Source organism: Vidua chalybeata, chromosome 2, assembly GCF_026979565.1.
Source record: "Vidua chalybeata isolate OUT-0048 chromosome 2, bVidCha1 merged haplotype, whole genome shotgun sequence".
In the NCBI taxonomy this organism is placed as follows: Eukaryota; Metazoa; Chordata; class Aves; order Passeriformes; family Viduidae; genus Vidua; species Vidua chalybeata.
In genome coordinates, this window is record NC_071531.1 from 116514303 (window position 1) to 116528639 (window position 14337).

The window sequence follows — 14337 nt, forward strand, 5'->3', positions numbered from 1 at the left end:
TTCTGCAATGACTGCGTACCTTTCTCTCATAGAAAACAATGGTAATTTGAATGTAATGACTTGAGACAGCTCTTCCCTCCTGAATCAGAACCCATGTACCCATTTATCCTTGCACCAAAAGCTGAACTGGCTCCAACACACATCCATTATTGTTTCTGCTCACATTGGTGAAACTCAGCCTAAGGGCAGCGCTCAAACCATTCCAGTTCTTTCACTGCATCACAGAGAAAATGTGAGGCCATTTTTTTAGCACTATGCACAAGAGAAGTTACCCATAGGTCCTAATGACAAGCCCAGAAAGTCTCTGGTGAGCTCAGAAGTTTTGCATCTCTCCATACCTGATGCAGTCCTGCCAGGTGTACTGAGTATTGAATTGGATAGTCCTCGAGATCTTGGCTACCTGCTGATGTGTGTGACAGCAGTGACAAACAGCAGCTCCGGGCTGCACAGATGTGTTGAGCTCAAGCATCACTCTTCTGTGAACCACCTGTCAAATCAGCTGATAGATTTCCAGAGCTTTGCTTCAAAGGGGACCCAGGAAAACATAACATTTCTTTGGCAAAAAGGCTCTTCTCCATATAGGAAATAAACTAGATAAATCCATCTCTGCTGTGGGAGGTATCCTGAGCACTTGTAGGATCCTGAGCCTCACCCTCCACATTTAGCATGAGTATCTACTTAAGCAACTGGTTTTCTGAGCCAGTTTAATGGCTGCCTCTGCAGCTGTCCAAATGCCTGGCACTGTTAAGCCTGTACAGAATTTCCAGCAAGCAACTTTCCTGTTTTACTAAGACTATAAAAAATTTCACAAGAAAATTCTGGGTGTGGTTCTGCAGCAGATGGTTCTGCCTAGAGGAATCCATTGTGCCCAGCACCAAAGCAGGAAACCATAGCAGTCTGTTCCTGTGAGAATTGCTGCCTTTTCTGACCCATTATCTCTTTTATATTTGTACTAACATGTGCATGAGGAAACAGAAAATTTATTGGTCAGAAAAAGTTAAAGAATTGTGCCAGAACAGGTTACCATAGAGAGCACCAGGAAGATTCAGGTCAACAAATACCTCTCAAATAATAAATTACTCTTGTATATGAATACTTGAAAATACTTGAAAGAAGGCTTGGTAGCAGGTTGTCTCTAGGTTCAATTTGCAAGCTAGAACACTGCAATATCCTTCCCAGCAATTCCTCTGGATGCATGTCGGAACCCAAGGTGTCCCTCAGACACTCTTGGATGTTCCGGGTCCAGGGCAGAAGCCTCTGAGACCCTGGCAGGCAGCCAGAAACCCCTGTGATTTTGAATTTGACCCATGGAACAATTTACCAACTTTGCAGGAAGAACAAGAAATCACAAAAGTTTAGATATTATAATAGAATTAATCACAAAGTAAAAGGTAGGATTTTTGAGTGCTGTACAGGGGGGTTTTAGGCCTTGTACAGAGGGGTCTGAGTTTTGTACATGGGGGTCAGAAGTTCTAAGATGGAGGGATTTGGGCGTGCCCTGTCCTCCTTCTTTCTCCTTCCTATTCCCCATGTTCTTGGTGATGTTGGCACTCACAGATTGGTTTAGAGTAGAAAGCCACTGTTCAATATAGATAATAGGCATTGGGGAAAAACTATAAACATTTAATAGGTAATGTGTGATATAAAAGATGGCACCAGCCCCTTGGGCGGGAGAGACGAAGACAAAGGGAGACGGAGAGAGACGCAGAGGGAGAAGGAGTCAGAGAGAATGCCAGGGAGTGTGTGTGCCTTGAGATAACATGCAATAAACTGCCTTGAGACCAGACGACTGAAGACTGCTGGGTCTTTCTTTGAAGGCACAGGTTGGAGGAGAGACTTTACCACCACCCGGAGTCACCCCAATCTGGGCGAAGATTCCGACAGATGCGCATTGGCTGGTCAGATGTATGTTCCCTCAAGCACCAGTGGCCAACAGAGCCCTGAATTCTACCCCTGACACGGTTCTCATTGGTGGAAGGTGGGGTTCTTTCTGGTACAGCCCTCTCTTTTACCTGGTCCCACTTTTGGAGGGTTGAGAAGGGAGGTGGAGAATTCACAAACTCTCATCACAGCTTGCACTGTACCAAGACATACCCTGGGGCTGGGCTTTGTCCTAGTCTCCTCTTTATTCCCAGTAGAATTCAGGTAAGGAGAAGGGGTGAGAAAGTCAAGCAAGGGGGATTTTCAAAATCCTGTAGGTTCCTTCCAGTCCAACTAGGTGTCATGATTTTTTAAATGTAACAGGATTCTATGATGCTGTGATTCTTTTGTTTGTTTGCTTGGATATTGTAGCCAATTCAAAGGGCCTCTTATTCACTGACTGATTGAAAAGCTTTTGGTTTCTGTCTCTTACTAAAAGATGTACTCTTTGCCTGGTGTGAGTCTGTCCCCTGGGAAGGTCTCTTGAGAGCAGAAATAACAGCAGTGAAGGTACAAGCAGCTTTAGGCAGGTCTGGAAATGTTTCCACACTGCCTTGCCACTTTGGGCATGGGAGACAGGAATCAAATGAATTTTTGCGGATGCAAAAGTAAGGATAAAATAGTTCAATTTTGCTTCCACCACAAAACCCCTTAAGTCAGCTCTTTCTTTGTGCAGACATCAGATATGAAAAGGTCCTTGCCTGTGTCAGCCTGAGCAAACTGAGACGCTAAATAGGTGCTTTGGGCCTCAAGAGGTGCCAGTAGGAGCCATTGCACCCCTATGAATGTTGTCAAGCCAAAACTCCCTTAAAAGAAGAGGTTTTCAGTGCAGCAGCAGGATGAGGAGTGATTATTTGAAGGCAGGAAGAGACCAGCCACCATTTTTAGAGTCCAAATAACTTTCTTCTGAGATGAACAGGGAAGATCAGATTTCGCTGGTGGAAGTTGCTTGAAGCACGCTGAGACACACATCACTTTAACCAGTAATGTTTTCTTTACCAGTAGTTCAGGGGTTTCTTGGGTCTATTTTCTTCATGGCTCACATTTGTGAAAGGTTTGGAAAAGTACACTTGGCCCTGAAGTCTAAAAGGAGCCAAGGAACTCCTGCCTGTGCACATGCAGGGAGCAGGGAGTCTGGTTCCTGCTGTTAGGAAGTGGAGAGCCACACTTGTCTCTTGCCCTTGGTGTTTGGAGGGCTGGATCCCCCACTCTGCACATGCATGTGCAAGGAGGAGAGAGACACCACGTTTGGGGTTTTTTTTGTACAAAAGTGCTGCCAATCTCATTGTGTGTTTCTGCTGGAATCAGCAGTTCGAGTGGCCCTTTTCTGATGCACAGGCAGGACCCTGTGTGCCATGCTCTTGCATAAATTACCATATTATTTCAGCAACTTTCTTTAGGAGTCTGCAGCCTTAGCTTGCTCCAAACTCCACAGCTTCGCCTTGTCAATTCTTGTCCCCACAGCTGATATCTGGGCTCCACAAAGCACAAGCCATCCTGATTTGGAGGTGTGAAATCTTTGCTTTCAGTTGATTTTAAAAGCGAGCTCCTTATTCTTCTGTGTGTGGGCACAGCCCAGAAGACATAAAGCAGTGTAAGGAGCAGTTGGGGATGAAAGCAGTTGGAAGCATTTGGAGATGGTGAGACAGGACACTGTTTCTAAAGCCTGGCACAAGATGCTCCATCACCTGCAGGTTTTGTGTGCAGGGTGGAAAGAAAAGGAGGGAAAGCTCCTCCTGTCTGAATTGAGAGCAGCTTTAAGAAACCAGAAGACAAATTACTTCTCATTAAAGCCTGTGTGATTTATGGCATGTCATTTGCATGCCAAAACTTTCCAAAACAAAGCTAATTAGGGAGCTGAAAGAGCCTTTCCTCCAGAAACAAGGCTTTCTGCTCCAACTATTAAATAGCTGCAGTCAGATTGGATAGTTTATTACTGCATTAAGAACCTCATCTTGACACCCGTGTCCCCGTGCCATCCATAGCAGTGTCTGGTACAAAAGATCCACCGACAGTCTTGGTGTGTAACAAGCAACTTTGGGAGAAAGGCATGGAGAATGGAGTGTTTTCCCAGCCACATACTGCTGCCTTGTCCACCACCGCTGGATGCCACCAGCCTTTTAGCACTCTGGGAATGTGCCTTTCCAGAGGCAGGTTATTGAAAATGTTTAGTACCAGTCTTAACAAGCCCCAGGGATATCTGTGTAGATCCAAAAGCACTTTTCTAGACAGAAAGAAGCCACATTGCATATTTATGTTCATCTCCCAAGCCATGGTTTCTTTGGGGCCATTCCATGGGGATTCCTTTACTCAAAACACAGCGCTGACCTCTCCTCATTCAGTTACTGGAATAAGGTGTTTGACCAGGAGGAGGTTAAGTTATTCAAGTTAATCCCATCATAGCTGCTGGGAGAACTACTGGGAAGGTAGCAAGGCCACATGTAAACCAGACAGGATTTTCTATTAAATCACTAAAACCCAAAATATTTTCAGAATGCAAGAAGTTTTAAATAAGTTTATTTATGCTATAACACTTTCCAGGTAACATCTGTCCTGTCCTGCAGAAGAAACAGGCCACGGTTTGCATTTACTCACCTGTGACACCAGGCAAGCCTTGGTATGTTCTCCAAAAACTGGCCTGCCAAGAACCTGCAGGCATATAATGACTGGCTCCTCAGGAGCCAAATCCAACATGGATAGAAATGATAAGAAGCTATTAAGTCCCACAGAAACATGAGCAAAGGCAAAATGAAACAAACACTTGCCATATCACTGAATATGTAGAAAACTATCAGCACAGCATCCTCCTGGTTTTATAAGGCACCCAGAGTAGCTCCCAGGGCAGGAAATTCTATGGAAAACATAATTCAGTTTGCCAGTTTGCTTTTGTGCTCCCAGTCTATTAATTTATGAACCACTCAACAACTCCTCCTGATACTCTCCACTTGGTTTTGTACTTGCCAAAGCAAGCTACTGGCTGCCTAAAATGTCAATCCAAATATATCCTTACTCACCTGGAATTGCCAGGGAGGAAAACTAAAACTGCTGAGTTACTTAATCAGAACAACTCAATGCTTTAGGTCAGCCCTTCCCTTCCTCCCAGCACTCTCTTGGGACACACAGGTATTGGGATTTTAGGTCTCTGAAAAGTCAAAAGAGTTCTGTCCTAAAATCCATGTCCAAAGCAATCCATGAGCCCTTTGCTAGACAGATCAGCCCAGTATCTCCTGATGGCTCTGCTCAGGTATATGACTTATTTAGTACTGGTGTCAAGGAGTTAACTCTAAAAATTACAAATCTGCCCCATTTGCAAACATTAAATGTCAAGAACTCAGTCTCAAACCTTCTCTTCTTTTCAAACAGATTTGGGGAACCTTTGCATACAGTGCAAAAGTATCTTTGCAAACAGTGTTGGTCCTTCCTCAAGAGAGGCACAAATGAGCTTCTGCAGCTGGCAGCTGTCTGGAGGCCATCCTTTATTGTAGGAAGAGGGACTGTTTTAATCCCCAGAGAATGACATTTCAGACCTTGAGAGTACCCGCACCCAGAGGCTTGGAGTGAAATATATCTGTCATACACAGAAAGCCGCAGTGTGTGGGGTGATGCAGACAGATTCTGAGAAGCATTACTTTCTCCAAACTTGTCCTTTCTGCATCCTTTCTGTTTAGAAACCAAAATCACGGGGTGTTTTTTTGCTTTGTGGCTTGGAGTTTAGAACATGTGGATACAGAGAACTTAATCACATTTAGAGACTTTTTTTTTTTTTTTTAAAGCAGAGTGTGACTCACACTCTTTCCCACTCAAGTAATTCCAGCTCCAGTGCAAAACACATTATTGGAAGCCACATGTTTCTCTGGTTAAATATTGAGCCCATTTTGACCTCTCCATAGTAAACCAAAAGCTACTTTTTAATACCCTGAACTTCCCTGTAACCTGAGCTGTTGCAACACACAAAAATTGATCTCACCTGACTTGAACTGAAGTGGGATATCTAGTCGACTCATCTCAGTAACCCAAGGCCAAGAAACAGACTTGGAAACAGCATTTAATCTCTCTTGATTTGAGATGGCATAGATGGAGAGCTATTTGGATGTGCTTATTTTTTCCAACACATCCTGAATGGAACATTGAGACCTTATATTGGGCACCTGTTTGGAGCTTGATGAGACTCTTTCTGCACCTTTAGTATGCACCTGTAAGGCAACATGGGAGAGTTGCCTCACTGCAAATTCACATTTTTATTGCAGCTGACTCCCTTGCATTGACAAACCTTAATATTTAACCCTGAAATCCTGCGAAGTTACACCTGAGATCAGGTGCAGATTTGTATGTGTAGTCATGCATCCAGCAGCTCTCATTTAAGATAACACCAGGGTGTTGTATATTTATTTTATCTATTTTTTCTTTCAGACTGTTTGTCTTACACAGCGCTGGAAGTGTTATCAAAAAGGTGTTATGGGAAACAGAGATGCAAAATCATTGTCACTAGCCAGGATTTTGGAAGTCCGTGCCTACCTGGAGTGACAAAATACCTAAATGTCAGCTATGCATGTGGTAAGAGCAAATGCACAATCATTTTCAAGCCCTCATTTCTTCTTGCAGAAACGTCCACATATGGGCACTGAGCCGTCCTAAATATTAATTTCCCTTTAACACAAGAAGTTTGTGACACAGCCATACAAAATACGTGAACAACCCCCTGGGCACAGCGGCACCTAACAAAGACTCTGGCATTAAGGGTTTTTTTGCTATAAAAAATGCAACCGACCATAAAATATCAACTATGTAGTTCAGTATTTTTGAGAACTACTATCAAGATAAGAGTTTGTTCCACAGAGCTCACCTGCAACAGAGCTAGGAAAAATAAACTGGCATTGCCTGGCATCAATGCAGGTAAAACAGTCCAGCATAATTGAAGCACTGTATACAAGCCCAGTCCTGAAACCTGATTCATGTGAGTACATCTACAGCTTCTCCCTCACAGAGGGGTTTCCTTTCTCATGGAAAGGGAAGTGAAGGTTTATGAAAAGTAAAGATTTGAGGTTGTACATCCCCTGCAGGACTGAAAAGTACTTCAGCTCATTCCTCAGACAAGAGAGAACAGTTTTCCATATTGTTTGCTATAGATTAATATAATTTCATAAGAGGCAAGCAGAATTCCCTAAAATGCTTCAATAGGAGCAGCTCTATGGGTACATATTGCAGAGTCCTTTGGCTGCATCCCTAGTGAGTAGTGGTCAAAGGGCACAGGTTACCTGAGACATGCTTTTAAGAACAACAGTGTAAGATTGATGGCCAGATCACCTCTATCTGAAGATCAGAGGAAAATGAGCCCCAAGATATTTTCAGTCTCCCCAGGAATTGGTTTGTCAGCTGTGAAAGGTGGTACAGTAATTCAGCTTCCTATTATTGGAGAGATCTGGGAATCTGCCATTGGACCAATACATTATATTATTGTGCAGCTGCTTTTATGAATGAGTTAATGTAATTCTCTCTAATTAGCATGAGCATAATTACAAGTCATTCCTCTTTGCATGTCTGTGTACCAGAAAAGCAGAGTTGAGTTTGTTTGCACTGGAATTATGCATTCTGTTATTTAGGGATGTGGTTTTGCAAAAACACGTGGGTAACAAATAGTGTTCTTTTGTGTTGCTGGCACATTTGGAAGAGTTTTTCTTCTGCCAAATCTTACTGGGCTTTGCAATCTGAAGCGTTAGCCAATGATTTGCAGATCCGATTATTTTACAGACCATCTAATGAACATGGGAAGAATTTGGCATGTTCCAGAATGACAGTTTCCATTCTTTCTCCTCACTAGAGGATGCCTGCTAATCTGATGCTTCTAAGATAATGCAAATAGATCTCCCCCTGTAGTGACAGGAACTCAGCAGAGCAGAGCAGTTTTGTTCTCAGGGCTGTAACACACTTCAAAGTATTTCTATCATGGTCAGGAGTGTGAAAAAACCCCATACTCCCCACCCAGTGGTCAGCAGCTGTTTAGGGGTAGTGTGCCTGGCTGAATTCTTACATTTCAGTTCATTCCTGACAGTAAAAACATGACAGGAGCTGGTAGGTGCTGGTTTCTTGAAGACTCGGTGCCCCTAGTGATCTGCTCAGCATCATCTCCTATCTGCATGAGGTGGGACTTCCTGGCTCTTCAGGATCAGGGAATCCTCTCTCAGGAAAAGTGGCTCCTGCAGCCCCGTGGTGTATTGCACTCCCTGGATGCCAGAGTCCCTTTGTGGGCTGCCTTTGGCAGCCTGCAGGAGGTGACTGACTCCTACTTGCCAAAGTAGTGCTGGCACAAGTTGTAATACAGATGTGATTATCTTAATAAAAATTCCTATCCTGGTACCAGCTGTTCTGTTCAGTGACCTGATGAAGCCTATACCAGTCAAAGCCCTTGCATCTGAAAGGCACCATAATAAAAACAAGCAATGCAAGCAACCAGGGGCTCTTCCTGTCCATGCCATTTTGAATTGAACATTCCCCTGCAATAAATATTTGAATGACATAGGGGAAAAGAGCAAGCAAAGCCCTGGGGAGCTCCCCCTAGGAGGGGAGCAAGAGGAACATTGGCACAGGTGAAGGAGTCCCAGGCCACGCACTGGAGAAGGCACGTCCTCCCAGGATGTTGTCCACCACACAGTTGTTGGTGTGGTTCAGAACAGCCAGGCCTGCAAATGCAGACTGCAGGCTGGAAACAGTCCTGCTCCCTGACTGCCCCAATCACCAAGGAAAGTATTCTGCTGCTGGAAAACAGCTACAGACTACCACAAGGTACAAGACAAAACAGAAATGAGCTTATTTACCCCTGTATCTGTTGGCTTTCCACTGCAAACAGGAGCTAAGACTCCCAGAAGGATTCCTTCATCAGGAAAGGAAACAGCTCTGACTTTGAGCCCACACAGAAAGAAAAGTTCTGCTCAGAAAGAACTGCTATTTTTAGTTGTTTTCCAAGCAAAAACTATGCTAAGCTGCAAACCTCAGTCTCCTCTGTTCCATTTAACTCTCTCAACACTATTTCTTGGCAAATGTTTCTATGTGGGATAGAGGTGAGTGTCAAACTTGAAATTTCTTCCTTTTTTACCCCCCGTCAGTCTGAAAATCAAGCAATCTGCCTTCACATAGTACACAAACAGGTGCCAAGATCTGGGTGGCTGAAGGGCCCATTCATCTGTTACAGAATATGTGAACTCTCCATGCCTGTACAATGCACCTGTTTGTAGTTCTTTTAATTATTTGAAGAAGACTGTGAACACTTATCAAGGAAATAAAATAATGAAATGAGAAAGATGCAGCTCATTTATTCCCATCCTCCCCACCTTCCTCAGCAGCTGTCCGTCTCAGAAGCTTCGCAAATGACGTCACACAAAACTTCAACATTTATCTTAGAATAATAGTGAATTATCCTCATCCAAACCCAGTATCTAGATGCAACTTACCATCTGGCTGCAGCCCAGTTTATGCCAAATCTAGAGGCCACTTCTGTCTCCATCTACTGGCTGGCACACCCTTGAAGGGCTGAGAACAATGGGCAGGTTGCCAGGCTGTATGGAGATGCACTGATGTTCCTGGAGCAGGCTGGTGTGTGAATTCAGTCACAGGCCCAGAGCTGGCTTGACTTCACACGAACCACACAATCATTATCGTTGAAAAAGACCTCCAAGATCAAGTGCAACCTTCAATACCAGTGTCAGAAACCCAGGATTAGCAGTGGGGTTCGTAATTAACTGGGAGAGAGTTCTTAAAACTAACAGAACACGATTTATCTTTTGTCTCTGCAGTTCCTAAATTTATCCTCACGGCAATCAACCCTCTGGTCCCTGATAACAAGTCTTCTGTCAAACAGAACGATGGTATGTACCACCACAGACACTGGGTTTGGGATGAAGTAGTGGAAACCCTGCTGAAAGAGCTGCTCTTCCCATTGGAGAGCAGAGGACAGGCTGGGAGTGGGATGTGAACACAGTCCTGCAGTCAGGGCAAAGCTGCTGGAAGAGTGACGTGCCCAGCCTGCCTAGAGCCAGCATGCTGGGAAGAGTAAAAGTGAAACTGCAGTTGTTTCAGGGTGAAGAATCTTTTACAAGTTATGCCAACACCAGCTCTTCTCAAAGGCCACAAAGTTAAGGATGAGGCTGATGCATGTCCCCAGTAACAGGAGCACATGGCATGGTTGGGCTGGGAAGGTCATTGGGAACTGTGAAGCTTCATGAAGTAAAACTATTTCAGAAACCCCAATGGGAATAGGCACAAGGGGTTTCACTTGGCAGTAGACTCTGGTAAATGAATTTGCCGTTTTCTAGATGTTTGACATTTTCAATAATTTGTTAATTATACTTTATTTAACTTATCGACCATTGTTTGGTCTAGTGTTCTGCAGTTCGTTCCGCACAGCACTGGCCTGCCTGTGTTTTGGGCGGACTTGTTAGCTGCAAAGTTACCGGGTGAATATCAATTTAGTAGCTTCATTGAATTTGCTTTACCTCCTCGTGTCACAGGTGTTGACCTTGATCCAAGGGAATCAAGACTTCCAAAGAAAGATGGAACTATTGTTAGCTCTAACTACTTGGCTACATTCGCATACATTAGAGGTAGGAAAACGAGGCTGAGATTGTTTGGCTCACTAGATCATGGCATTGTGGGAACAGGGGGGATCAACTCCAGAGGTTTCAACAAGTAATCCCATGTTTATGGTAATGATATTATTACAGTATAATCACAATCTTGTGGATGAGACAATCCTAGCATAATTGATATTTAGGGAATATTCCTTGCCTTGAAGAATTCAGACTCTTTTTTGATGGGGACTGTTGGTTGTTCAGTAGTTTTGAAAACCTGGCCCTGACCTGTGAGAGTACTGGAAACATCCATCTTTGGAGATGTTGGATTGCATACATACGTGGATCATCAAGGAGTAACAAACAAAGCAAAAAGCCATCCCAAACCCAGCTGTCTCTGCTGAGAGATGAAGCGGTTCTGTGACTTAGCAACACTAAGTGCAAAGGAAGAAAAGTGCTCCCTACTCAGCCGAGGCCCTGCAGAGCCCAGAGTTTCTCTTCTCATGTCCCCTGTTTGTGAGGGCAAGGCCCATTTTGGCAGGATGGCTGGAAAGACCAAACAAGGTGTGCGGAGCTCTGGTAGCTGGTTGACAACAGCACTGAGCTGCTCATAAAGGGTCAGGGTCACGTTGTTACTTTATAATGTTATAACCAGAATAGATTTTTGCCCAGCAGTTTGGAGAGGCAGAGCTGGCAGGGTTGGGCTGTGAGTGTCAGGAGGTTTGGGTGCCCTATGGCTATGGAACACTGCGGGAATGGCTGCTGGCAGTCTGTAACCAGCCTTGGCAGTTTGTACAGTGATTAAACCCTGGCTTTCTTGCCTGCAGATCACCTTGAAAGAGTCGCTCTCCTGTTTGTGTCCAGCATTTGTGTGGGATTAATCCTCACACTGTGTGCCTTAGTGATCTGCAAGTTGTGTCCTAGTGACATCCAGAAACTGCACAGGAAGAGGGATCAGCTGGTGCCAGAGAGTGCCAGAGCCTACAAGAGCAGTGAACAGGAGGAGGAAGAGGAGGGGGAGGATTCTTCCCTTTCAAACACCCAGGATGAGACAGACGGACTTTACAGACCTTCTTACTCAGGTTATAACTCAGCAGAGGCAGCGGAACTGGCCGAAAGGATTGAGCGCAGGGAGCAGATTATACAGGAAATTTGGATGAACAGTGGTTTGGATATGACACCCCCTAGAAATATGAATACATTTTATATTAATGAACAATAAATGGTTTATTTTGGATGACACTCAACCCCTTTTTTTAAAAAAAAAAATGTACCTTCTGTGAAGGAACATTTGTATCAGTGAATATAATTATTTGTAAAATAAAAATAAATATATACAATAAAAAGAGGGTTTCATACCCTTGACTGTCTATAAATCCTTCTGTGAAAAACACTCTACAGTTTTAACTCATGGTACTACAGATTACTTTTTCACTGTAATTTACCCAAATGCATATTTAGGAATATTAAAAAAGGTGGAAAATATTTAATCAGATGTATTCAACCATCAGAACAGACCTGCCCAAGATGCACTCCTGCTGCTACCTGTGCTGGAAAATATGTGAAGGACAAGCTTCAAAATGGCTGCTGCTTTCATGAAAGACTCTTGAAGTTGCCACACACTAAGAATACTTTACTTATGGGAAACACTGGGTTCATTTTTCTGATCCTAAAGCAGGGTTCGAGCTAGCACTTGAATGCAGGTCATATTCTCAGGATTTTTATCAGTTCGCAATCTTCACTTCAAAATTGTTAGACCAGTCAGATTTGGTTTCAGTTGGAGAGAAAATTAAATCAGTAATGTATCTAAGCTGAAACCAGAACAGCCTTCCTGTCTTAAAAATGTCTCCAATATTTTTGCTGCAGCCCACAGGGAATTTACTGAACAAAAGGAGGAAAAATGTCACTTCCTACTGGTAATACTTCATGGGTTCACTGTGCTTCCCCACTTAGATGCCATGTGCCCAGGTAGAGCGTAGTATGAAACACTTGGAAAGAAAACAGTGTCATGACTTGTCATTTCCTGCTGATACAAAGTCAAATTAAGCCTGGAAAAACTTTAAAGGGAGGAAGGGAGCTTGTTCAGATGACTAAGGCACAATCCTATGCTCAATTGGAAAAATCTCACCAGCAACTAGCATCCTATCAGCGGAAGGAAGAGAGGCTAAGGAGATGGACGGAGGGTGGAGGTCATCCAGAGCACTGGGAAACTGCAGGAGAGGCCGGGCACAGCCCAAGAGCCTGGCTGCAATCCTGCTGGTCCACTAATCTCCCCTTTTCAGTAGGAAGTCATAGCCTGTGTTGTGCACAATATTGATTAATAGGCTTAGGTTTTGAGAAGCCCATGCCTTGGTCCTGAGGGTGGAAGAAGGCAAGTTTGCCTTTGGGGAGGGCTCTGGGCCAGATCTGGCTCCTTCCTCCTGACTCACAGGGCAGGTGCCACCCATTTCCCAGTCAGATACAAAGGGACTGATCTACATCCCAACAATTCCTCCTGCTGACAAACCATACTAGAAAAAAACCTGATCCTCTTCTTTTTACTGGAGCAGGCTGGGCTCTGTCCTGCAGGGCTGAGAGCAGGGGCTCCAGGGGTTATCTCTCCTTCAGACTTCACTTAAGACAAGGTGAAGTCAGCATTCCCTAGGGGTGGCCACCTGGAGAATACCTGGTCCAGCCAAAGATGGGACTCCACAACCTTTCTGGGCAACCTGTGCCAGAGCTTGGCCACCCCCACAGCACCAAAGTGTTCCCTGATGTTCAGAGGGACCCTCTTGTGTTTCACTTTGTGTCCATTGCCTTTGCTCCTGCCACAGGGCACACAGGTCCTTTCCCCACTTTGTTCACTTCATCCACACATCTGTCCACCTGGTACCCCTCGTTGGGATTCCCAGCTGAAACCAAGGTCTTCGCTCCTGGTAACAAAACAACTGCAGTGGCAGCATATCAGCAGAAACCAGTTTGCAGCTTAGAAGTTAGCCCCTTCCTTGGGGCAAAATGTTTCGCTTTTGCTTTTACAACCTTGGAGGAAAAAGATATTTTACATTGAATAATGATTTAACTGATGACCTGATCCCCTCCTGACTTTCCTCCCTGCCTGCCACCACTCACCAGCAGGCAGACAGTAGAAAATTCCTGCAGGTGCCAGAGAAGCAGCTGCTTCCCAAGATGGAGCATTTCACAGACACTGGGAATGTGTTTTGAGGGGAAAAAAAAAAAAAAAGTGCAGTGCTTAATAATGCATGCCTGTTTAAATGGATCCTCAAACATAGTGACAGACCCTGTCCAAACCCCAGCACTAGAAGCAACTCAGCAGGGCAGGGGAAGCAGCTTTTGCTACAGGCTGGCAGGTCAAGCTTCACTCAGGATCTGTTCCTTTGACTGAACTATTTATAGTTCTGCATTTGAGTTGCTATTTTATTCTTTCTGAGTAAACTTCCCAAGTCTAATTGAAGAAAGCTGTCAATTAGTGGTTCACCTCACTTCCAAATATTCACTGTTCACAGCAGTCTGAGAGTCAGAATGAAGATAAACATAGCAAAACCTGTTAACAGACATTGAATTATTTGGATCTTTCTGAAACAACACCCAAAGTATCCAGTAGGCAAAACAGAAAATTAATGAGGTATGCACTTCTTTGTCTCAAGCCCTAAAAATCCAGCAGCTGAAGTGCCATAGCTGGAATCTCTCCAGGCTGAGGGCGGAGGTGTCCACAGGGAGGGTGCCATGAGGCAGCAGCAGCAATGCTATGAGAAGGACACTCAGGGCTTGCTGTGGGATGGAGTCTCAGCAGGAATATCCCTGCAATTTCCCAAAAAAGCAGCCTAAGGAGAAAGTACTGCAAAGGAGAGCTAGCAAG

General features: G+C 44.3%; 1 protein-coding gene across 2 annotated transcripts in view; it reads left to right on the top strand.

The window, feature by feature from the left end:
• Nucleotides 1-13654, top strand: part of EVA1C (eva-1 homolog C) — a 34469-nt gene extending 20815 nt beyond the window's left edge. Inside the window, exons 5-8 of one of the 2 annotated variants that reach the window (XM_053935568.1) lie at nt 6331-6474; nt 9708-9779; nt 10422-10514; nt 11309-13654. In XM_053935568.1, the coding sequence (XP_053791543.1) occupies nt 6331-6474; nt 9708-9779; nt 10422-10514; nt 11309-11703 (704 nt within the window). In that variant the 3' untranslated portion in view covers nt 11704-13654. The remainder of the gene's footprint in view (nt 1-6330; nt 6475-9707; nt 9780-10421; nt 10515-11308) is intronic. The other variant, XM_053935569.1, reaches the window with a different exon arrangement.
• Nucleotides 13655-14337: the final 683 nt, after the last annotated feature.